The 26,743-nt window shown below is 35.8% G+C and overlaps 2 protein-coding genes across 2 annotated transcripts; both read left to right on the forward strand.

Annotated features, from left to right (window-relative positions):
* Window positions 1-200: 200 nt before the first annotated feature.
* On the forward strand, window positions 201-2,534 carry LOC133874359 (small ribosomal subunit protein uS7). Its single transcript, XM_062312256.1, has 4 exons — window positions 201-365; window positions 1,334-1,605; window positions 1,917-2,120; window positions 2,289-2,534. Exons 1-4 carry the CDS (start codon window positions 282-284, stop codon window positions 2,341-2,343), a joined length of 615 nt encoding a protein of 204 aa, XP_062168240.1. The 5' UTR covers window positions 201-281; the 3' UTR covers window positions 2,344-2,534.
* A 5,084-nt stretch (window positions 2,535-7,618) lies between these two features.
* Window positions 7,619-14,255, forward strand: LOC133872969 (DEAD-box ATP-dependent RNA helicase 38). Its single transcript, XM_062310667.1, has 8 exons — window positions 7,619-7,992; window positions 8,792-9,079; window positions 9,500-9,727; window positions 10,668-10,733; window positions 12,530-12,931; window positions 13,050-13,158; window positions 13,814-13,899; window positions 13,996-14,255. The coding sequence occupies exons 1-8, from the start codon at window positions 7,768-7,770 to the stop codon at window positions 14,056-14,058; spliced, it is 1,467 nt and encodes a 488-aa protein (XP_062166651.1). The 5' UTR covers window positions 7,619-7,767; the 3' UTR covers window positions 14,059-14,255.
* The last annotated feature ends 12,488 nt before the right edge of the window (window positions 14,256-26,743 follow it).

The following is a 26,743-nucleotide window of genomic DNA, read 5'->3' on the forward strand; positions in this document are numbered from 1 at the left end:
AAATTAGTATTGAATTGTTTTTTATCAAAAAGGTTGAGATTGGTTTAAAGTTTACACTACTAATTATTTACTTAGCCAAATTGACCAAAAAAAGAAAAAAGAAAAAAAGCAGCAGCCAAATCCACCCATGCCGTGACCTGGTCCTTTACTACCCGAGTAATAGCAAACCCTACCGGTCCCATATAAATACCACGACTAGGGTTTCTCATTTCTCATCGTCCCCGCCAGGAAAGAGAGGTTAGCCGCTCTCACTCTCTCTCTCTCTCTCTCGGAGCGCAGCCATGGCGGAAGTGATTGCGCAGGACGCACCCCTTCCCCACCTCGATGTCAAGCTCTTCAACCGATGGAGCTTCGACGACGTTCAGGTATCCGTTTATTTTTAGTGTAAATAAGTTATTTTATGTAATGTTTTTGTTTGGATCCGTTCGTTTCTTTTTTCGCTTTACACCGCTCGGTGTTTTCTATTGAGCATTGATGGGTTTATTGCCCTGGGTTAAGCGGGAATGAATTACTATGTTTCTTAAGATCGACTTTCTGCTCCCTTTTCTAAGATTGTAATTGTTCATATATCTTTTGCTCGACAATGTAGCGTTTCTATTGTATTGGATACTGGGTGATTGCTTGTTTGGATTAACCGTGTATTTTTCTCTAGCTTTTGCCTGTTAGAAGTTGAGGATTTTTCTAGTATAATTTTACCCCTTCTTAAACTAGGATCTTAACACATCAAAAGGGGGTTTCATTTATCATTGTCGATATACTTTATCGTATATTTCCATGCTTGGATATAGTCTTGCTGCTTCTATATTTTCTGGATTATTGTCATTGAGATCTGCATGTTGGCAGTAGTTGTTTTGTTTTGTTCTGTAAACAACTGATGAATCCTTATCTTTAATTTAGATGGAAACCGATAATTCTCTCCGCTGAATTTGTTAATCCTTTTCTTTGTTGTCTGGCATCACTGCTTGCTATGTGCTTAAAGGTCATGTTTTGTTTATTCTGACTCTATTATCTTTTGTTATTTCCGCTGACCACAAAGGCTGCTGTGGTCTATAATTTTTATCTTGTTGATGCTTGTATTTAGTTTAACAAATTCCTATGACAGTTTCATGTTTCTACTTACCTTTGTGGCAGCCTTGTGGTGCACCTGAATACTTATGAACTCTGTCTTGTATTCCTTTGTTATGAGACCATGTTTTATCATTAGTTTACCAAGATATGAACTAATAATTTTATTGTGCATTATTCTTTGGTTAGATTAGTTCATAGATGTTATCTTCACAACTACCATCGTGGTTCTACTTTGACGATTGGTCCCTTTATTTTTTCGGTATAGGTCACTGACATTTCACTGGCTGATTATGTCGGAGTGATATCAGCAAAGCATGCTACCTATGTTCCTCACACTGCTGGGAGGTACTCAGTCAAGCGATTCCGCAAGGCTCAGTGTCCAATAGTGGAGAGGCTTACAAACTCGCTGATGATGCACGGTAGGAACAATGGAAAGAAACTCATGGCCGTCAGGATAGTTAAACATGCGATGGAAATTATTCATTTGCTGACCGATCTGAATCCCATCCAAGTTATCGTTGATGCTGTGGTCAACAGGTATGCTGATGGAGTAAAATTTTTTCCCTGTTGGAAGTAAAATCAGGAGGTTCTTTTATGTGTGGCTAGATCTGCTAAATTTGCTTCCTTCACTTGTGCACTTGCAAATAGAAAATATTAGTAGTTAAAGTGGGAGGGGAGTTTGAAATATATAAGGGGGAGTTGAGTGTAATAGCATATAACATGTTGATGATATGTTTGTGGCAATTGAGGAATTAGGTAGGCTCATTGCTGGTTTCTATTTAATGTTTCAAATTTTCTAAATTTAATTTTCTGGCAACATATTCTTAAGAATATCTATTCTACTGCAGTGGACCTCGTGAAGATGCAACACGTATTGGTTCTGCTGGAGTTGTTAGGCGTCAGGCTGTCGATATTTCCCCACTGCGTCGTGTGAATCAGGCCATCTATCTCCTTACCACTGGTGCTCGTGAATCTGCATTCCGAAACATTAAGACAATTGCAGAATGCTTGGCAGATGAACTTATTAATGCTGCAAAGGGATCCTCCAACAGGTAAAACAGGGGCTTAATCCTTTGTTTTTGTGGTTCTCCTGGTACCTAGGACGGGCTCAATATTAACAATTTTTATTTCATTGCATCTCTTTTCTTTCTTTCGCTTGTTATTCATGTTCTGCCTTTTTTGTGTTATTTACTTACCGAATTTGTCCTTTGCTCGTCCAGCTATGCCATCAAGAAGAAGGATGAGATTGAGAGAGTTGCCAAGGCAAACCGTTGAGGGATCAGAATTGGAATCTCAAGGACTTTGACAAAAGTGTTTTGTTTGCTTCGTTCTTAGCCCTACAATTTTCTCTAGATTGTTACTCGTGAGTCGTGAACATGGTAGCTGGTGGCTTTTTTGGGTAATGGGAATTTACTTTATTTTTGTTTGGAGTTTATTTATGAATGTGGAGAGCTTTTAAGCGAGTACGAGAATGTTTTCTTGCAATAGTTTGAGAGCAATTTTGGCGTGGGCATTATTGGATTGAAGCTATAAGTATATATATATATATATATATAAGCTTGATTTAGGTGAAAAAAGTCAATAATTGATGAAAATCGAAGATGGGTATTTTTTTGTTCCAATTTCCCTCCACTGGAGAGAGACCACGAAGACGAGAAGAAAATGACAGAGTTAAAAAACAATAAAAACAATTGAAAAATAATATTTAAAGAAAGTAGAGAGTGTAATAGATAATTTGGTGAAATTTATATTTAAAAATGAGTAGACAAAATAGAAAATAGAGCTGTTTGAATAGTTAAAATAGCTGAAAATGCTCAAGTCAATTGAGTTGTTTGAAAAATAATGGAAGAAGAGAGATTGTACAGTGTGAGAATGATAAGATGGACTTACACCTACAATTGTGATTTCCTCCTCCTATTGATCGTTGATCCCTTCCTGATGACAGTCCAGACATGTGGCTCCCTTTGAGTTGTCGTGCCTTGGTTGTATAGAGTGTAACACTCGTAAATTAAAGGCTAAAGAAATTAGGAATTTGAGAATATTAAATAAAATAATGAATTGAGTATGTATTTTAATGTCGAGCAGAATTAGGAAATTCAGCATATGATAATAAGTAGGAGCTTAAGATTGAAGGTAAAAGGAAACAAATATTCCTAAAGTAGCAAGAAATAATTTAAAAATAGTGATTCATAAGAGAGAAAGGTGGATTTTGGGCTAAAAATGGCACTCATCGAGATGTGAATTTTGGCGTACAGAAAGGAACTTTTCCAGATTGGAGTTACATGCGCGATTTATTGACATATGCACGATATCACTACAATTAGATTTATTGTACAAAATAGTGTGATGAGATGTGACACTGCTTCGACGCAATGTTGATGCACCTGACTCGGCTCTATTTGAAGAGAAGCATATCCCGTTTGAACACAAGTGCACAATTTTGAAAAATCTATCTATTTAAACGACTAGGAAGAAATCACATTTTCTTCCTTCTCCGACTAGCAAAGGGAGGGTTTTTAGAGGGACTTTGAGTGTTGTTATTGAGAGAGAAGAAGAAACATAGAAAGTAAGAGAGAGAAGATAAAAGCCTTGAGGAAGAAGAAACATCTACAATAAAAGCTCCAAAAGTAAGATTGATAATATGTCTATTGACTTAGATATTGATTCATTGTAATTATTTGGAGTTTCTTTGAGGTTGTGTAAGACTGTTGTCATTTTGAGAGTGAGGTTGTGTAATATGCTACTGCTAGGGCTTGCCCAGTTATGTAATAATCCTACTTTAATTTTTTTTTTTTTTTGAACAGAATAGCATGTGCTATTCATAGATCTAACAGCCAAAAGGCATACATGATGAGAAATGAGAGACAGACCCCCTCACACTCTAAGCCAGAAGGATTTGGCTTAAAAACAGCTGCCTAGCAGAAACTCAAATTTCACTAAAATTACATAAAGCCCCCTAACTAAAAAAATTCTAGTAAAACTTAAGCCACAGGCGAACTGTACATAGAAACAAGAAAAAATACAACACAAAGGCAGAAAACCCTAAAAAAGTTGTCGTCAGTGGAGAGGGAAGGCAGATTCGCCGGAGTGACGGTGCGTGTCCTACGTACCCGGCCGAAGAATTGACACCGGAGACCCCAGACGCCGCCAAGCATGGCCAGAAAGTGCGGAGCGTGGCCTACACGCGCAGAAAGAAAACAAAGACGCCCTGGCGCGTGAGGGCCACGGGCCGAGCTCCGGTGACCAGCATGACCACAGCTTCCAGCACCCAGGGCGGAACACGGCATGGACCTCGGCTGGGTAGCGCGTGTCCACCAGAAGTCGACGGAGATGCGTAGATCTAGCTCCAAAAATCAGAAAAAAAAAAACCAAGAAAGTCCGGCTAGAGCATGCCGCCGACGACACCAAAACCGGCCTCACTCCACCTTAGACTCCTTAAGAAGAGACATTCTGCCAGAAACAGAAAGAAAAACAAGAAAAAACAACAACAAACAAAACCACCATAGCAGAAAAGGCTAGGGGCAAGACAACCACCACCGATACAACCGGGGGGAACAAAACTCTCCAGTCCTAAAGACTGAGAGGAACAAAAAAACAGCCGGGAGGAAGGAGGGAGGCCTCCCTCCCTGGCAAAACGATACTAGAAGGGGAGTCTCTCTGGGTTTTTTCTCGGAGAGGAAACGGGGGAGTAAGAAACGGCGGTTTAATCCTACTTTAATGTCCTAACAGAAGTCAAAATCCCCTACAGTAGAACATCTACAGAAATTCAATGTAATTTTAGCTCATTAAGTATTGTCACTCCACAACACCCAAAAAAAAAAAAAAAAAAAAGTGTAAAAATAAGGACAAGACCAGTTATAAAGGATCAAAACCCATGAAAGTAAATGAAAATATTGGTTTTAGTAGACCATACATACTAATTATGGGTTTGTCTCTTTCATGATTTCTCATTAGGGTGAGGTTGAATTTTGACTTGATTATTAGCTATAAAAACTCTATTTTTCAATACAATCTCAAACGGTTTTTTAATAAATTGCTACATGACAACTAATGGTGCGTTTGGGTGTTAGATTTTTGAAATCAGAATTCAATTCTTATTTGGTGCGTGAATTTTGAAGTTTGATTTTTTAGAAAAAGTTGAATAAAATAAGATTTGTTTAGAAAAAGTTAAATAAAATATGATTTGTTTTTTAAAAAGTTGAACAAAATATGATTTTTAAAAAAAAAAAGCAAAATCAAAATCATATTCATTTTTAAAAATTCTGTTACCAAACACACCATATTCATATTCATTTTTTAGGGTGTGTTTGAAATTGCGATTTCGTAAACAAAAAGTGCGATTTTAAACTAAATCGCAAAAAATTAATCGTTTGGGAATTACATTTTTTTAAAATTGCGATTTGAAAACGTAAAAAACTGTATTTTTAAATTGCATGTAAGGTGGTGTTTTTTTTAAAACGTAAAATTTTAAATAGCAAACAATGATTTTGCCGAAAGCTTAATTGTGTTTTCAAAAATCACATTTTCTAATTGCACAATTTAAAATCATTATTTTTAAATCGTACTTTTTAAAATTGCAAATCTAAAGGGACCCTAAACAACGTTACTATTTTTTTTAAGGGTTAAATAGAGAATTAACCCCTGTGGTTTGACTTTTCTATTTTTTGCCTCCTGTGGTTCATTTTGTATCGCAGATGGTACCTGGGTTATAGGAAAAAAAGGAGATGGTACCTCCGTCCAAAAACTAACGATTGTCCACATCAACGCCACTAAACATCCTTAAAAACTTGCCATATGTCCCAGATGCCAAGTAAGTCACCACATCAACGGCACGCCAATGCTATATATATATATATATATATATATATATATAAGCTTTGAAAAATTAAAAAACAAAAGAAGGGATGGCTTGGCAAAAATGGGGGTGGTATCCCATTGTTTGTTTGGTGATGGCCGAATCACCCCCATGGCCCTTGGAGGAGGCTGAAGGCCAAATCCTTCTGCCAACTTGCACCGGATTCTGGCTATCGTTGCCAGATTTCAACGATAAAGGCCAGAATCCGGCGGGAATTGTTAGATTTAGGCCAGTTTGGCTGGAATCTGGCATAGTACAGCTAGAATTCGGTGCAGTACAGCCGGATTTTGGCAAACTGGCCATTTGTGCCGAATTCCGGCACAGTACAACTGGATTCTAGCTAGTACGACCGGAATCCCGTACAGTACAACTAGATTCCAGCACCGGCAAGATTTTGCTTTGTTGAATTATGGCGGCGGTCGTCGGCACCGAAATCAGGCGATTGGGGACTTTCAGATGTAGATTCGGGCTACCAACAAATTTCAATGCCTGGCGGTGACAGATTCCCACAAACGTGTATGAAAAATGAAGAATTTAAATTTAGAAAACGATTTACGGTTTTTAAAACTATAAATCACTTTCCAAAAATTAAAGAAGTTTTTACGGTCAAATTAAAAATGATTTTCGTTGATCGTCATTTTCGGTTGCACAAAATACCGAAAAAATACAAAAAATATTTATGCCCAAACAAACGGAGCACTAGAGTCTCGTAATTATCCCGCCGACGAGACTCTCGCTCAACTTAATATTTATTTATAATTTCTTGTTCTTAGTTTATTATTATTATGAAGTGAAACTATGAGCTATTTATTAAATAATTTCCTCCCAAAAAAATTCTTGGAAACTCAAGGGAGATTGCTACATCCTTGGGCATACCTTTGTCACATTTCTTTCACATGAGCACTCCATTGAAGTAACACGCTCAAAATCTTCGGTAAAAACACATAAAACAAAATAAAAAAGGACAAAAGACAGGATCAAAAGTTCAGCCAACTCCCCTTCAACCTGAAAATGTTCTTAGTAAAAAATGATAAAAATCATTCTTCATCTCATCTTTCACCTATTTTCGTATAGTTTCTGAGGTCTCATAAATCTAATTAAGGCATGTGTCTCCCTTTTCCAATTTGTATTACATAACAAAAAAAAAAAAAAAAAAAAGGTACAAAAGATGTTACTTTCAAAACATATAATAATGGTTCATATCCAAATATATTGAAAATTATAATAATGAGAATAATACTATAGAAAAAGTAAAACCTAAAAAGATGTTACTCATGACATGATTCATTGATTCATATCTTCTTCATTTTTTTATTTTTATTTTTTTTTATCATCCATCTTATATTCTAGATAAATTAAAAATATATATAAAACTAACATATATTTTAAGCCTATTATTTATTTTTTTATTTTTTTATTTTTTTACATGTTCATAAAGAGGGAAGAACAAATTCAAATTAGTGATTTTCATAAAAATTTAAATTAATGATTTTCGCTTTATAAGAAGTAGTTTCCAGCAAATTGAGGTAACTTGGACAGCCTACTCTTTCCTAAGTAGAGCGGTAAAGCAGTAAAAAACATAAAATTGGAAAGTAAGAACCGATTTTTTTTTTTTTTTTTTTAAGATAATAAGAACCGACTTGAATCACACGCTATATCGATTACTTATAGCGGCTTTTATATAAATAAAGCACGAATCTTTTTGGTTTATTGACACTTTTCCTTCCATCCTCCTCTTCCTGAAGCTTCTCCCGACAGCCTCTTTCTTCCAACGTTCTCCTGTCGACGGATCCTTTTCAACTCTCTGTAAAAACGCCCGTTTTTGCAAGACCCGTGACACTCAAATGGCAGACGCCGCCGGAGATACGACCAAAGCGTCGCCCGCGAACACACTACCGAAGCGGTGGGGCGACGAAGAGGACGATCCTGCGATGGTGTCGACCGCGTCTTCTTCGAATTCAGAGGAGAAAGCCGCATCGGAGCTCAAGGTCGAGGCTTTGACCATCAACGACGAGGAGAGCAAGAACAACGAGTTACTCGATGAGCCCCATGAATCTAACATCAAAACGGTATGATCTCTCTCGCGGCTTTAGGTTTAAGAAGGTTGATTGGTTTAGGAGTCTCAGTTGACGAAAAGATAATAATTTCCGGCTAGAATCACCCACTCAAGAGAAAAGAATAGAAAAATATAAGAGCGGAAAGATATTTGTCAGAAACGATAATTAGGGTTTTGATCATCTAAATACGTCGGCTACATTTGATTTTGGGCTGTTTGGTTGTTGAGAATATGCAAGAAAGTAACATAAAAGGAATCTTGAATCTGAATATCTTATTTTTGTTTAGATTGAGAGGTTATATGACAATTGGGGTTTTGGCCAACTAAGGAAAAGAAGAATATATGATTGAGAAGTTATAAATATTTTATTTTTCATATTTCATATTTTATATTTTTCCTGAACGAAAATTGGGGTTTTGACCAACTAAACACCTTTGTTATGGTTGATTTTGGTTGTTTGGTTCTTGAGACTTGCAAGAAAATAAAAAAGTGGATGTTGAGTCTCAAATCTCTTATTTTTGCTATGTTTTGATGTAATACGAGGAAGATACATATTTGCTATGTTTGATTTTGGGGGGATTGGTTATTGAAAATATGCAGGAAAATAAAATGATATGAATCTATTGTATCTGTTTTGGTTTAATATAAAATCAGGAAAATAATTGTGCTGGTTGACTTTATTTTTGAATACTAAATGGAAGTTTTAACTTTGGTGAGAAACCAAGAATTAGGATTTTTTACCGTATGAGTAGTTTGTTCCTTAGTGATGCTCCACTCTCTTGTTGTTGTGATAAATTTTACTTTTGATGCAGGTTACTGACACACTCTATGAATCTGCTAGTAGTTTTGAGGATTTAAACTTGTCACCAGAGTTGCTGAAGGGCTTGTATGTGGAGATGAAGTTCCAGAAGCCCAGTAGAATCCAGGGGATTAGTTTACCGATGATATTGAATCCTCCACACAAAGATTTGATAGCTCAGGCACATAATGGTTCTGGTAAGACTACTTGTTTTGTGCTTGGGATGTTGAGTCGCATTAATCCCAAGTTGAAGGCTCCTCAGGCACTTTGTGTCTGTCCCACAAGAGAGTTGGCTATTCAGGTCAAGTTTTGCTCTTTTTATTTTGTTGCTTGATATATATATATATATATTTTTAAAAAATATGTATAGAAAGACCTGTTATGGGTAAACAATAAATTAAATGTTTTTTTTTTTCCCTGCATCCTTATTTCCAAAGCTCAGAAAAGAACCAAACACAACCTTTGTTGAAATACTTTTTCCGGTTCTTCCCTTAGTATAATTTAGAAATAATCTGATTTTCCAAAAGTACATTTTTGAAACTTGAACCAATGTACTTGTTGAATTTCATGCTTTTCAACTTGAAAGAAGTTATTCTAGCACAATATCCTTGGTTCACATTTTCTGGAGCTCAGATGGTAAAAAATAAGTTTTGGAAACGTATTCATTTACTTCTATATGTTTCATACCACTAAACAAAGTTTAACTGTATGTTTCTGGCAGAACATTGAAGTTCTTCAAAAGATGGGGAGGTACACTGGTATAACTTCGGAGTGTGCTGTGCCAGCGGACATTAAACAATATGTGCCAATATCAAAAAGATCGCCGGTCTCAGCACAAGTTGTCATTGGAACTCCTGGTACGATCAGGAAATGGATGGAAAATAAGAAATTGGGCGTGAGTCAAATCAAGATTCTTGTTTTTGATGAGGCTGATCACATGCTTGCTGAGGTAGATTTTATCTTGCTGATTATTTTTATATTTGGTGAAATTGAAAGTATTGTCGTTACTTCATTTCTTGATTTTGTCTGTATCATTTATTCTTTGGTTTGCTTAAGGGTAGGTAGATTTATATGTTTGAGACTATATGGTTAATCTTGTGGTATCTTGATTTCTTAACCATTTGGTTGAATTGCGTGTGTAACTGCATGTAAAGATTATATTTTCTCTATTTATGTATCATATTACGAACTTTGAACCGTGGCAACCTTAATTATTCGAGCAAGAATCGCAGACATTACTTGGTCCTAGTCAGTTTAAATTCAAGAGCAGATCAGTACTTTGGATCACTAAAGAATTACAGTGTTAAAACCAAACATTGCTTCTTGAACTTATATGAAGTTCAAAAACTGCAGTCACCGCATCTTACACATATTGTTGTTTAGATAGAGATGCATAGGCATCAAATTGTTTCCATGTTGGGTTGGCTAATGCCTAATTGTGATAGGGGGTTTCAGTTGGATCATAAAGTACTAGAAAGTGTATTTGCTGGCAGGTACCATGTTTATTGGAACTAATGTTATCATTTTACTCAATCCAATTCAAATAAACTAAGCACGAATACCTATTTCATCCATATTACTTCTTTCAAATGATTATTTGCTTTTTTGTTATGGTAATAACTGCATGTGGATGATTGCTTCAGCTAAATTTAGTATGTAATATTTTATCCTTTAGGTACATATCATTGATTATTCATGCTCATTTTGTTGATGTAGGACGGATTTAAGGATGATTCCATTTCATGCATATTACTTCTTTCATATGATTATTTGCTTTTTTGTTATGGTAATACTTGCATGTGGATGATTGCTTCAGCTAAATTTAGTATGCACTATTTTATCCTTTAGGTACATATCACTGATTATTCGTGCTCATTTTGTTGATGTAGGACGGATTTAAGGACGATTCCGTGAAAATAAAGAAGGATATTGAAAAAACGAGTTCTCACTGCCAGGTTTGTTCAACTAACGTGGTTTAAGTGTGTGCATATGTCCTAATGAGCTTTTGCTTAATGAGTCCTGGCTGTTTACTTTTGCTTGTTTTTCTTTGTAACGTCTTCCAAGATTTTAAATTAGTTGTGAAGTTGGGAAGAGGCTTTGTGAAGTTGGTTAGACATGTGTAGTGTTTTTCTTCTGTTTAGCCAATAATTTTAGATACTGTTCCCTTTATGTGACGCTCAAAACATAAGCATAGGTGCGGTGCAGTGAGAATGATATCAAAGGTGATTGATGAAAATGATTACCTAAAACTTTAGGGTAATAAGCACCTGAATGAATTCTGAAATTTGAACTGTCGGTGTGTGAAAATATTGTTTTTTTTTTTGTTTTTTGATAAGTATGAAAATATTGTTGAGGGAATTGAAAACATCTCAAGTATTGATTTGATGAAGGCTTGTGCAAAAGTTCCCATAGAGAATAAAGCAATGAATTTTTATTTATTTTTTTAATTTTTGTGTACATATTATTAATTATTTTGAAGTAAAATGTTGCACTATATATGTTGCAAACTTATTTGTTACTCCTTTTGTTATGTAGGTGTTAGCTAGATTAGAGATTGATATTTGCGATATAATTTATGTGTAAGTTGCTTTTTATGTAGGTCCGCTTGATAATATCTCACTTATTGCTATTCATCCTCAACTAGAGCCGTTGGCCATTTGTAAAATCTCCTAATAAAAGTCCATACACGTTTCTTTGTTTACCGGGGTTCCTATTACTATTTTAAACTCTTCTTCGTAATATGGGATTAGGAGTTGCCCACATAAAATGGGTGGTTTATAGAAAGATACTCATGTGTGCTAAGTCACACATTGCTTAGTTACTAAGTGAAACTGAACTTTATAAGTAATTCTAAAGAAGCTCTAAAGTTCTTTTTGGGTGATAGCGCAGATGTGGCTAACGCTTTTTCTTGGGTTGTTACAAATAGTATCAGAGCCACTTAGTAATGCTATGTAGGACTGTCAGCTCTGCATGACGTAACCATGACGATGACGTTAAGTGTTTAAGGAATGGAGTTTGTAACACTAGGTCCCCATATTGAGAAGAGAAGTTGCCCACATAGAGTGAGTAGTTTATAATAAGTTACTCATGGGTGCTAAGTCACAAATTGCTTACTTTCTAAGCGAAATTGGGCTTTACTAGTCCTTTTCGAGGTGATAGCGCATATATGACTAGTATTTTTTCTTGGGTCGTTATAGTTTATGTATGATTTGCTGATTAAGCAATCATGTAATAAAGATTAGGGATAATTGCACCACTAATTCCTGGAGTTAGTTAGCTTACACTTCAACTTTTATGAACTTGAAAAGGAATATATGGATTTAGGAGAGGAGCATGCCCCCTAAACTTGCCCCAAATTTTTTGGCCATCTTTGTTAAATATTTTTTTTTTCTATCTTTTCTCAAAACAAAAACATTAACAAACAATAAAAATACAAAACACTCATCCAAAAAATAGTTTTCACCCTTATGTCATATCACAACACTTATTCAAACCAAAAACAAAAAAATATCCCCCTTCTCTCCCAAGTGTTGGGAGCAAATGCAAGCACTCCACTATTGGGACATGACTTTGTTAATTGGTCACAACTCTCCCAAAGATTATGCTACTAGTTATGTTGACATAGATTTACTAGCTTATGCAATTTTCGATTTATCAGATATGTGATTGGTTATCTTGATCAACAGATGAGTTTTTTGTCTAATCGAAACAAAAATGGTTAGACTTGTTTTGATAACCGATTTGTTTTCAGGTTCTTCTGTTTTCTGCTACTTTTAATGAAAATGTCAAAAAATTTGTATCAAAGATAGTCAAAGACTACAATCAACTTTTTGTCAAGAAGGAAGAACTGTCTTTAGAGGCTCTGAAGCAGTACAAAGTTCGTTGTCCTGATGAACACATAAAGACTCTTGTGATTAAAGACAGAATATTAGAATTGGGAGAGAAACTGGGTCAGACAATTATATTTGTACGGTCGAGAAATAGTGCCGGCATATTGCATAGGGCACTTGTTGACCTTGGTTATGCAGTTACTACCATTCAAGGTGCTGTCAATCCAGAAATTAGAGACAAAATAGTCCAAGAGTTCAAAAATAACTTAACTAAAGTTCTTATATCAACTGATATTCTTGCCCGAGGCTTTGACCAGCAACAGGTGCTCCCCCACCCTGTCCCCTTTTTTTCCAGGAAAAAAAATAACTCCCTTCAATTCTCCTCTGTTAATGTCTATGGGGGGTTTTAAATTTAACATCCTGAGTTTTTTTTTTCTGCAGGTTAATCTGGTTATTAACTATGATCTTCCAGTGAAATATGAAACCTCGGAGCCTGATTATGAGGTGTACTTGCATAGGATTGGTAGGGCAGGGCGTTTTGGCCGCAAGGGTGAGTTTTTCATATTTCAGGACTTTGTTTCCTTCACAATGCTTGGCTAGCTAGACTGAAAGATGATTTTTTAGTTCTAATTCATTGTATTTGGAGTAATTTTCTGAAAATCACGGTTGTGTTAATTATCGAACATGCTTTACATTATAGTATGATACTTCGTGTATATTATATATTTAAAGGAGTTACTAATTTAAGTCAGGGAGAGGTTAGCATACACTTCAACTTTTATGAACTTGTAAAGGAATATATGGATTTAGGAGAGGAGCCGGCAAACTTGCCCCAAATTTTTTGGCCATCTTTGTTAAATATTTTTTTTCTATCTTTTCTCAAAACAAAAACATTAACAAACAATAAAAATACAAAACACTCATCCAAAAAACAGTTTTCACCCTTATGTAATATCACAACACTTATTCAAACCAAAAACAAAAAATACTCCTCCTTCTCTCCCAAGTGTTGGGAGCAACTGCAAGCACTCCACGCATGGGGCATTTTCCTTGCTTATTGTAATTCTGCGCTGCATGACTTTGTTAATTGGTCACAACTCTCCTGATGAAATTTCTATTGTATAATTAGCGAGGATCATTTAATTTTTGAATATACTGTTGAAATATGAAATAGAATAGCTGACCGGTTCTATTTGTGCCTACAGGAGCTGTGTTTAACTTGCTGTGTGGCGCTAGGGACGAGGAGCTCATGTCAAAAATTGAGGAATATTTTGGCTCCAAAGTCGCAGAGGTAATTTGGACTCCCTCTTCCTTTTTCCTGTTTATGCTTTACACAAACTTTTGGCTTCTGTAAGTTCTAAATTATGTTTTTGCACGATTTTTGCAGGTGAAGTCTTGGGATAGCGAAGAAGATTTCAGCAATGCCCTTGAACTGGCGGGATTGTTGTGATGATCCTGCGTATCACTCATAGGGCGATGTCCCTCGGCATTGTTTAATATTTTCTATTTTGTTAAGACTCATACAACTAAGATGATGAAGAGTGAAAAACAATTTTATATTTTTCTTTTTACAAAACCTTCTACTGTCACATTATTTTTGTTCTATGGCAGTTTATTAAATATTATTTCATTAACAACATTTATTTATTGGTATTTAGCCGTTAGAGTATCTTCAGCAATAATAGCTAAAGTAGCTATTAAAAAAAGTACAATTCTCTATTTTATCTATTGTTTTTCTTATATAAGATTCTATATTTTACTCTTTTATTTGTATTTAAATATTATTTTTTTGTGAGAAGAAGTGTGAAAGAAATAAGGAGAGAGAAAGAATGAATGAAAGGGGGAGAGAAAATAATAAAAAAGCTCATTGTAATGTGAATAGTGAATAGGCATTATGAATCATTTGCTTATTATGTTGGAGAAGTAAAATGTTAATTTGTTTGTGACTTGGCATAAGAACTCTTTTATCTCGGTCCTAAATTAACAATGCACATGTTCTATTACGCAATTGAATGACCTTGCTTACTAAGTATGGACAAAGACTAGAGTCTTGTAGTTATCCGGCCAACAAGACTCTAGCTCAACTTAATATTTATTATTATTTCTTGTTCTTAGTTTATTATTATTATTATGAAGTGAAACTATGAGCTATTTATTAAATAATTTCCTTCCAAGAAAATTCTTGGAAACTCAAGGGAGATTGCCAATACCTGTGTCACCTTTCTTTCACATCAGCACTCCATCGAAGTAACACGCTTAAAATCTTCGGTAAAAACACAAAAAAAAAAAATTAAGAAAACAAAACAAGATAAAAAACAGTACAAAAAAAGAAAGAAAGAAGAAAAGAAAAGAAAGAAAGAAAGACAAAAGCTTGACTCAAAAGTCCAGCCAACTCCCCTCAACCTGAAAATGTTATTAGTAAAAAATGATAAAAATCATTTTTCATCTTATCTTTCACCTATTTTCGTATAGTTTCTCAAATTTATATGTAGGTCTCGTAAATCTAATCAGGACATGTGTCTCCCTTTTCCAATTTGTATTGCATTAAAAAAAAAAAAAAAAAAAGAAAAAAAAAAAGAAGAAGAACAAAATATGGTACTTTCAAAACATATAATAATGGTTCAGATCCAAATGTATTGAAAACTATAATAATGAGAATAATACTATAGAAAAATTAAAATATAAAAAGATGGTACTCATAACATGATTCATATCTTTTTTTTTTTTTTTTTCTTTTTTTTATCATACATCTTATATTCTAGATATAAGATATTGGTCGTTAGATCCAAAAGTGGTCACACACGGTTTGGGCTAACCCTCCTTACTTGCAAAACAAAGAAGGAGCCATTAGTAGGCTTCCGGTCATAAGATCGAAGGTGCTTTGACACCTAATCAATGTATTGACATGGAAGGAGAAAACTGAGAGAGGGAAAGAGAGAGCTCTCATGAATGGGGGTCTCATGTGTAAAAGAGCATACCTAAATTAGGGAGATAACGAGACCTTATATTAGGTCTCTTGGGCCCTCTTGGACTCTTGTGATTATGGGCCTCGTGTCAAGCCCCTTTGGGCCCCTCTTGGGCTTGTATAGTAACATTCCTCCAATGGAACACTGTATAATGAATTATGATGCATTATTTACAATAAATTAATAAAAGTAGACATCTCACGTCTGGGCCAGCCCTGAAAATTTCCTACCCTTGGTTGCCAGTTGCGGCGCTTTGGTTGTATCTTCGGTGGCGTCTGCGATCCCTCTAGCAGAGATGGCAGACGTTGCCAGAGTACGACCAAAGCCCTGCCTGAGAACACAACACCAAAGTGGTGGGGTGACGAAGTGGACGATCTTGCGGAGGTGTCAAGCGCGTCTTCTTCGAGTTCAAAGGAGAAAGCTGCCTCGGAGCACAAGCTTGAGGCCTTGACCATCAACGCCGAAGAGAGCACGATCAACAAGTTCCTCGATGAGCCCCACGACTTTAACATCAAAACGGTACAATCTCTCTCTCTCTCTCTCTCTCTCTCTCTCTCTCTCTCTCTCTTGACTTTAGGTATAAGAAGGTTGATCGGTTTAGGAGTCTCAGCCGATGAAAATATAATATTTTCCGGCCATAATCACCCACCCAAGAGAAAAAATAGAAAAATATAAGAGCGGAAAGATATTTGTCCGAAATTGTAATTAGGGTTTTGATCAACTAAATACATTGGCTACATTTGATTTTGGACTGTAATATGCAAGAAAGTAACATAAATGGAATCTTGAATCTGAATATCTTCTTTTTGTTTAGATTGAGAGGTTAAATAACAGTTGAGTTTTTGGCCAACTAAGGAAAAGAAGAATATATGATTGATGTTATAAAATCCAATATAATAACAAGAAAAGATAAAGATATTGTAATACGTGAAATTAGTTCTTTAAGAACTATATATGATTCTTCTCTATTATTATGTGTCTTTACATACAACTCTACTCTGTTTTATAGACATGGAATCTTAATGGGAGGTTAAGAAATATGAAATGGTAACACATGAATTAAAAGGCTACATCAATGTATTACATGAATGTTATGGAATTCTAAAACATGACATGAATGCGTAGAATTCCAAAAGATGGAACTAAATGGTCAACCACCAAATGCATGAATGCATTCATAACACTCCCCATTGGATGACCATACACTAAGAATATGCCTCGTTAAAACCTTGCCATGAAAAACCCAATAGCAAAAAACTTGTGGCGAAGGAAAAAGAGTATATTATTTTTCTGTGCCATCATATGCTTTAGCACTGCCTCATTAAAACCTTGCAAATGAAAACCCAATGAGAAAAACCTTAGCGAAAATGGAAAAGAGTACAATCAACATAATCATTTTACTCCCCTTTATTAGCATGACGAACTTCAATTGTTTATGATGAAAGATCCTTGAGTCGTCGCATTCCAATGTTATTTACCAACTTCTTGAATGTTACAGTTGGTAATGTTTTGGTAAATAAATCTGTCAAATTGTCACTTGATCGTATCTGCTTCACATCAATATCACCACTCTTCTGGAGTTCATGTGTATAAAAGAATTTCGGTAAAGTGTGTTTTGCTCTATCACCTTTAATGTATCGTCCTCTAATCTGTGTGATACAAGCAGCATTATCTTCATATAATATTGTCGGGCTATATTTGATTGTGGATAAACTGCACTTTTCTCGAATGTGTTGAATTACTGATCTTAGCCATATGCATTCCTGACTTGCTTCATGAATTGTAGTAATTTCTAAGTGATTTGAAGAAGTAGCAACAAATGTTTGCTTAACAAATCTCCATAAAATAGCAGTACTTCCACATGTAAATAGATATTCTGTTTGAGATTTACCTTTATGCAGATCAGAAAGAAAACTCGTATCTGCATATCCAACTAACTGTGAATTTGAACCTTTTGGATAAAACAATCACATGTTAGTTGTGCCACGAAGATAACTGATAATAGCTTAAAAGTGCTTATTTTTCCTATTAAAATAAGTATTATCATACTTTATTATAATTTAATTCTTGTATTTTATATTTAATTGTGGAATATTGATCAAATATTAATATTAACTTTAAATAATATATTAATGCAATAAATTATGTTATGTAGGAATTACAAAAGAAATCAAAGAGTAAAAACCAAGAGATAGGTCAAAAGAAGAAGTCTATCCTATGCCCAAGATAGAGTCCAATGTGTAAAACAAGAAGAGGTGAAACCAAACTGCTGGACTCACGAATTGGAGAAACATTCTAATACTACTACATGACAAAACCAAGAAGAAAAAGATGTCTTCGGCTCTTATAAAAAGAAGAGGAGTTTTATTTCAAGTGTAAGAGAGAGACATGGAACAAAGAGAAGACTGAGATGCTTATAGTAGTACGAATCCCAAAAGAAGAATGACTCTTATCTCTATAAGAGAAGCAACACGACAACAAACAGGGGGGCCAAAAAAATTATAGAAAAAAACGACGCACGACACAAGAGAAGAATTTTCGGCAGCCTTTCTTTCTATTTATTTTCTATTTATGATTTTTAGTACTTAAATCTCTAGCTAAGGTTAGGGGTGAAATTTAGTATTTTTATTATGTGTTCTTGAGACTATTTTATTTGTTCTTCATAGATTAATGATTAAATGTTGGGGATGATTTTTATTTGAAAGTAATTTAATGAGACAAGTTTATTTTGATTCATTCTGATTTTTGTTTATATCAAATACTTACTTTGTTTGATTTGTTATGATTCAAAAATATATTGAATGCTTAATTTATTGTAACATGTTTTTGAAATCAAATTTTCAATCAATCCATGTTTAATTTATTTTATATTTACTTTGTGCTTAATTATTTTATTTTTTGATTAGGAGAGTTGATTTTTTATCAAGTTGAATTAAAAATATATGTCTCAGGAATACGTAATATAATACTAGGTGGATCTCTGAACCTTAGTGTTTTCATTAATTTTCTCCTATTTACTTTTTATTAATTTAGTTTAGTTGATTTAATTTTAGTTTATAATCTCGTCCTTGCTCCACTTTTTAGTGGATAAACGACTCAATTTACTTTTCTGTACAATAATAGGAATTTTACTAAGTATCTACCATTCCCTGTGGATCGACCTCGTACTTATCTAAAATTTATTACTTCGCGAATAACATAGAACATGTTTAACCCCATTCCAATGCCTTCGAGTTGGTGCAGAACTGTATCTTGCTAGTAAATTAACTGAAAATGCTATATCAGGTCATGTGCAATTTGCAAGATACATCAAAGCACCAATTGCACTAAGATATGGTACTTCCGAATCAAGAATTTTTTCATCATTTTCTCGAGGACGAAAATGGTATTTTTTCGCATCAAGTGATCGAACAACCATTAGAGTGCTCAAATGATTAGCTTTTTTCATGAAAAAGTGCTTCATGACTTTTTCTGTGTATGTTGACTGATAAATAAGAATTCCATTTGAAAATTTTTCAATTTGTAAGCCAAGACAAAATTTTATCTTTCCAAGATCTTTCATCTCAAACTCATTTTTTAAATAAGTGGTAGTTTTTATGAGCTCTTCTAGAGTTCCAACAAGATTTAAATTATCTACATAAACTACAATGATAGCAAATCCAGATTCTGATTTCTAAATGAAAATGCATGGACACATTGGATTATTTTCAAATCATTCTTTCAATAGATATTCAGTAAGACGATTGTACCACATGTTTTCGGATTGCTTTAACCCGTATAAAGATCTTTGTAGCTTGATAGAATAAATACTTCGAGATTTGGAATTATATGCTTCAAGCATTTTGTATCTTTTAGGGATTTTCATGTATATATCATTATCAAGTGACCATATAAATATGATGTAACCACATCCATTAAACACATATCCAAACTTTTTGTAACTACCAAGCTAATCAAAAATCTAAATGTAATTGCATCTACTACAGGGGAATATGTTTCTTCATAATCAATACCAGGTTTCTGTAGGAAACCTTGTGCAATAAGTATTGCTTTGTATCTTACAATTTCATTTTTCTCATTACGTTTTCGTACAAATACCCACTTGTATCCAGCAGGTGATATACATCTTCAGGTATTTGGACTACAGGTCCAAATAATTCACGTTTTGCTAGCGAGTTCAATTTTGCCTAAATTGCTTCTTTCCACATTAGCCAATCATTTTTATGTCAACATTTTTCGACGGATTGTGGTTCAATATCATCATTATTTTTGGTAATGTGAAATGTAACTTTAAATGAAAATATGTTTTCGACAAAAATTTTATTTCTATCCAATATTTCTCATGTACTTATATAATCTATTGAGATTTCATTATTTTCAGGTACATGTTCCTTTTTAGGGGGTAACTCTTTAGGAGATTCATCTTTAAGAGATTCCTCTTCAAATGATTCTTTTACAGGATAATTTTGTACAGAAAGTTTGGATGAATCAATTTTCGTTTCCTGTTTTATGAGTAAAGCCTCTTTAAGAGTGTTATGCCTTGTGGTAAGGCCTCCTCAATTTTCGTTTCCAAACCCCGCTCTTGTGGTAAGGCCTCCTCACTGTTATGAATTTAAAAATTATTAGTTTGAATGTTAAAGGTATTAATGATGCAGGGAAGAGATCTAGTATTAGCAATCTTCTTAAAAGTTGGAAGCCAAATGTGGTTTGTTTACAAGAAACGAAGATGGATTCTATTTATTTGGGTACATATTTATAATATCAAGTGATCCATATAAATATGTTGTAACCACATTCATTAAACGCATATCCAAACTTTCTGTAACTACTAAGCTAATCAAAAATCTAAATGTAATTGCATTCACTATAGGGGAATATATTTATTCATAATCAATACTAAGTTTCTGTAGAAAACCTTGTGTAACAAGTCTTGCTTTGTAAGTGTCGACACGTGCCAAAAGCTACGGTGCAGATCTAAGGAGGTCCAACTCTTCACGTTGAGGACACCCATTCCCACATTTTCTTTTTCAAAAAAATCAATTTCTTAAACACACAGTCCTGGTATCATTGTGTATCAAGGTTGGTCTCTTGCATGCTCAAAAGATGGCTCACACCACCGGGAGTACAACCAACTCCCACGACGATCCCATGTCCATCTCTCTAAAGTATTCATCGGATACCAAGATGATTAGCCGTTCGAGTGTTGACTCGAACTCAGTGCAGAGACCTGCATTGCTGCTCCCTGCCTTGGCCATCAGCTACTCTCTCGATAATCCCCAGGAACCTACAATGAAAATGGAAAGATCTCTCCCACTCTCGCTGCTTTAGGTATAAGAAGGTTGATTGGTTTAGGTATAATTAGGGTTTCGAATTCGATCAACTAAATACATCGACTACATTTGATTTTGGGTTGTTTGGTTGTTGATAATATTAAAGAAAGTAACAGAAAGGGAATCTTGAATCTGAATATCTTATTTTTGTTTAGATTGAAAGGTTATATGACAATTGAGGTTTTGGCCTACTAGATGGGATGATGTGCTTGTTGAAGGTTGTAGAGCTTGGAAAGATAAGTCTATGCTGGGGACTATTTGCCGGCTTGCTCTTAGTGCTACGGTGTATGGTCTCTGGAGGGCGAGAAATGAAATAAAACATGGGGGCCAACCTAAAATCGAAGAACAAGGTTTGAAGTTTATTTTCTGGGAGATTCGGTTTATGAGTTAAGGCAAATGGAAATTTCAGCAGAACTTGGAGAATACTGGGCTTTGTTTGTTGTTAATGTACAAGTCCTAGCTTAGTTTCTGCTTGTTTGTTGTTATGAATCTATTTCTATTTTGGTTTAATATAATATTAGGAAAGTAATTGTGCAGGTTGACTTTATTTTTGAATACTAAATTGAAGTTTTAACTTTGGTGAGAAACCAAGAATTAGGGTTTTTTACTGTATAAGTAGTTTGTTCCTTAGTGATACTCCACTCTCTTGTTGCTAAGATAAATTTTACTTTTGATGTAGGTTACTGATACATTGTATGAATCTGCTAGTTGTTTTGAGGATTTAAACTTGTTAGAAGAGTTGATGAATGGCTTGTATGTGGAGATGAAGTTCAAGAAGCCCAGCAGTATCCAGGGTATTAGTTTACCTATGATATTGAATCCTCCAAACAAAGATTTGACAGCTCAGGCACGTAATGGTTCTAGTAAGACTACATGTTTTGTGTTTGGGATGTTGATTCGCATTGATCCTGGGTTGGATGATCCTCAGGCACTTTGTGTCTGTCCCACTAGCGAGTTGGACATTCAGGTCAAGTTTCGCTCTTGTTATTTTGTTGCTTAATATATATATATTTAAAAAAAATGTATAGAAAGGTCTGTTATGGATAAACATTAAATTAAAGTTTTATTTTTCTACATCTTCAAGGGGTGAATGGTCTCATCATTCCTGACCCATACCTGCTTGACCCGTGGCGGTGGTTTGCGGGTCTTGTCCATGTTGTTCATTCTTCTTAGTACACCTTGCATTAGGCTTAGCAACCTTTCATAGCCATGGTTGCTAATAGGCTTTTGCGACTTTCTCTTGTAGCGCCTTGATTTGTTCTTCTTTGATTTGCCACTCTGATTGGTAAGAATAAACTGTTGCTGATGCCATAGAGCCTGATGTGCCGTCGGAGGTAGAGTGCCTGATGTAGCTCTTGCTGGCAGCTCCCTATGAACCTTCGACTTCTAAGCCCGGAGATGTGGACATTTGGGTCGGATGTGACCGGTGATGCCGCAGTGATGACAGGTGGGCAGACTTCTTTTGTTGAAATGCTGCTTGACTTTCTCTGCAAAAATATGGTTAGCATTCTTACAAACAATATTGTCGTTAACTTTTATATGTCTCCTATGTGGAGGGGCATATTTTGATGAGGAAGAATCTTCAACTTCACTTTTCCTCAGAGCATCCTGCTTAATCCAAGACCTGTGAGATCTCAACAAATAACAATTTGGCCTAATATAACCAATCTTCCCACAATTATGACACTTAGGAATAAACTTAACTTGTATTCATGATTCCTTAGATTTAGGCATCACATGATTAGTTAAGCAAGAATTTTCAGAAATATCCAAACAAGCAGTGTCTACTATCACAAGCTTAATAACAATAGAATCAAATTCAGAATTAAAAGCATGTGAAGTAGAATCACTCAAATCATCAACAATTAAATGAGGCTTGTTGGAAATATCTGAATGAATACAAAACATGCTTTTTAAATTATCACTAGATAATTTTTTTCAAGAGATCTTCAGATTCTTTTAAGTTATTCTCAAGTGTATCAATAATGTCAAATAGCATGGTATTCTCAGATTTTTAAGAGTCAATCAAAACATGTGATTTCAGACAATTGTATAATCAAATACTATTTTTCTTGCTTCACCTTCTTGAGCTCTTTTGGAGAAACCATTTTATCTAATTTAACGAAAACTTTAGAGAACTCAATATCATAATTTTTTTTCTTCAGATAACTGAGATAAATCCATAATAAAAGGTGTAATAAAAAAATAGAAGTCACAAAAAGATAAGGATCACACCCAGGAATTAAATCCTTTAAACGGAGCGTACCCGCTCTGATACCGATTGAAAATTAAAGATGACTTCTAATTTACCAAGTGTGTGCAATAGTGTGCAACAAAATATCACAATGCGAAAATTAAAGAGATAAATATTTTGTTGACGAAGTGGAAACTCAATTAAAAGAAAAACCACTCCGAGGTAGCCAAACTCAGGATATTCACTATTCAGAAGACAAAGCTAGTTACAAAGCAGTAGCACTCACATACCCTTATGCAGTGGTCGTACATTGAACTTAGGGCTGGCAAAACGGGTCACCCGACACGACCCGTTAGACCAGTGTAGCTTTAAAGTGCTTTTTTTTTTTTTTTTCTTTTTTTTTTTCGGGGGTTTTTATTTTGGTGCTAAAAAAAGATGGTCACAGCTTTTTAAGATTGCTTACCATGTAATTTCTTAGTAGTAAATAACTGGGTGGCAATGTCACGCACAACACCTGGTCCATGTGGAATGAACACTGCTGAGGATTTAGAAACCCCCACCCTTTTAAAAAAAAAGAAGAAAAAAAAAAGAAAAGCTAATCGTGTCTGGCGGGTCACCAGTGGGTGACCCGCCACCCGACCCGCTAGACTGAGTTAAACGGGTCGACCCGTTTATGACCCAAACCCGCTAATTTCATGTCTGGTTGTTGGGTCGTGTCAAAATTGTCAGTCCTAATTGAACTCTGACGTGTAACTCAACACGAACGCTTCCCAACCAAGTCACCTACTTAAAGGGGTCTTCAATGGAATCATTTATCTTAGGGCTAACTCCTAAGATAGACTTCAGTTCAACGCAACAACAACACTTGGCAATGGCTTGAGAGAGGGCGCTTCAGCACAATAACTCTTACAATAAAGTTCTCTAAGCTCTACGGAATTCAATACCAAATTCTTACAATCAACATGCTTAGGAGTCTTTATTGATAGGCTACAGAAGACCTAAATCGCGTCTGATTAGGTTTTCCTAGGCTCAGTCCTGTTAGTAGACATAAGGCGTCAGACGGACAACTGTGCGATCAGCTTTCCAAATTTGCTAAAATTCTTTCCTGAATTGAGCCGCGTTTGGACGATGTTGCCCTAGTGTTCGGACGATGGCACTTTAGCTGCACGCAATTTCCATATCAAGGCTTGAAGCGTCCGGAACATGAAGACTGTCGTCTAGAAGGTTGAATTGATTCGCGCAATTTCCATATATGAAGCTTGAGCATCAGGACTATGAAGAATGACGTCCGGACGGTTGAACTTTGTATGCACGACTTGCCTTATGAAGGATAGGGTTCAGACAAGAACACACATCGTCCGGACGGTTGCAGCTGTTTTCCCATATCTGTGTTTTGGAAAGAAATCCCATAGCTGGTCGAACATTGAACGACGTCCGGACGTGTTGCTGAGATGTCCGTACGGATGCAACTTGGAACAGTTTGAAGCTTCTTGACATAGATAAAGGTTCGGACGGAAAGTTCTCGTCGTTCGGACGGATGATACTTGGACAGTTGAGCGTTCGGATGGAATATCACGTCGTCCGGACGGATGCAAGGAATCTAATTTCTCTGACTTGAAATCTGAGCAGAATCTTCTAGAAACATTTCTTTGAATATGAAGACTCTGAAAATACTGAACCCCTGATAAAAAAAATCATTACATGAAAGTGATTTTGTTCAACAAAATGCAGTCAATTACAAACCAACACTTGCTGAGTATGGAAGTAGACAAAGCACCAGGTCCAGATGGCTTCACCATTACTTTCTTTCGTTCATGTTGGTCTATCGTGAAGGCTAATCTTATGAATTTCCATGGGGCATGAGAGGTTTGTGAAGAATCTTAACACCACTTTCATTACCCTTATTTCGAAGAAGCTTGGTCAATTGGAGGCAAAGGACTTCAAAACTATCAGCTTGATAGGTAGCGTTTACAAGATCTTGGCAAAATTTCTAGCGAATAGATTGCAGCCTATTGTGGGAAGCCTTATTTCCAATAGCCAGAATTCTTTCGTTGGGGGGCGTCAATTCTTTCTGTTCTTATAGCCAATGAATGTTTCGACAGTAAATTGAGATCATGAATTCTTCGGGTTTTAAGCAAACTTGACATGGAAAAGGCTTTTGATCATGTTAATTGGGACTTCATTTTCTATATTTTGAGACGTACAGGATTTGGCCCTAAATGGAGGAAGTGGATTTCGGCATGTATTTCCATGGCTCGCTTCTCAATCCTGTTCAATGGCAGCTCGATGGCTTCTTCGATAGCTCTCAGGGTATTCGCCAAGGGGACCCTCTATCTCCGCTTCTCTTTGTTTTAGTCACGGATATTGGATGCCTTCAGTAGGACGCTTTCTAGAGCAATGAATGGGGGCTTTCTTTCTGGCTTCCGAGTCTCAACAACTCCCCCTTAGAGATTTCACATCTATTGTTCGCGGATGATACTCTTATTATGTGTGATGCTGACGTGGATCAAATTCATAATTTGGACCACATCTTTTGTGCTTTGAGGCCATCTTAAGTTTAAAGGTTAACCTTCAAAAATACGAGTTAGTTGCAGTGGGGGAGGTCCCATACATTGAGGGGCTGGCGAATATCCTCGGTTGTAATATATCTTCTCTTCCATTGCGTTACTTATGTCTTCCTCTTGGTGCTCCCTTCAAATCTAAAGCCATTTGGGATGGGGTAATTGAGACAATGGAAAAAAGGCTGGCGAGTTGGAAGAAGATTTACTTGTCCAAGGGCGGACGCCTTACTCTCATCAAGATTACGCTTTCAAGTATTCTCACTTATTTTCTATCTCTCTTCCCCCTACCAGCTGGCATAGCCAAAAGACTTTAGCTTTTTCAAAGAGATTTTCTATGGGACAATCTAGGCGGGGAACACAATTTACATTTGGTAAACTGGAAGACTGTTTGCCCCTAATTGCGAGAGGGGGATTAGTGTCAAAAACCTACTTTATTTCAAAGCCTTGCTCAGTAAATGGCTTTAGAGGTTCGAGAATGAACAAGATTATTTATGGAGGCAGGTGATTGCTTTGAAGTACGGGATTCTAGAGAGGGGGGTGGTGCTCTGAGGAAGCGCGAGGTTTCTACGGGGTTAGTCTCTGGAGGTATATTAGGAATAATTGGGGAGCTTTTTCCAATTATATTTCTTTTAAAGTTGGGGATGGCCTTTGCATCCGTTTTTGGCATCATAATTGGTGCGGTGATAGTGCTCTAAAGTGTTTTTTTCCTAAATTTTTTGCCTTAGCTCGTAACAAGGAGGCTTTAGTTTTAGAGTATACATGATCGCTCCAGTCCACACACCATTTGGAATCTTAATTTCATGCGAGATATTCATGATTGGGAAATTGAATCTTTGGATTCTTTTCTCACTCTTTTATACTCCATGAGCCCATGTTCGGGAGCTACGAATAGCATGGTGTGGATTCCTTCAAGCCGCCATGGTTTTGCAACAAAAAGCTACTACACTATGTTAACTTTTCCTACCAGTGAAGAGCCTGGCTCATTCCCCTGGAAAAGCATTTGGAAGGTGAAGGCCCCCTCCTCGCATTGCTTTCTTCTTATGGGCCACAACTCTCGGTAGAATCCTCATAGTAGACAATCTTA

This window comes from Alnus glutinosa, chromosome 7 (genome assembly GCF_958979055.1).
Source record: "Alnus glutinosa chromosome 7, dhAlnGlut1.1, whole genome shotgun sequence".
Lineage (NCBI taxonomy): Eukaryota > Viridiplantae > Streptophyta > Magnoliopsida > Fagales > Betulaceae > Alnus > Alnus glutinosa.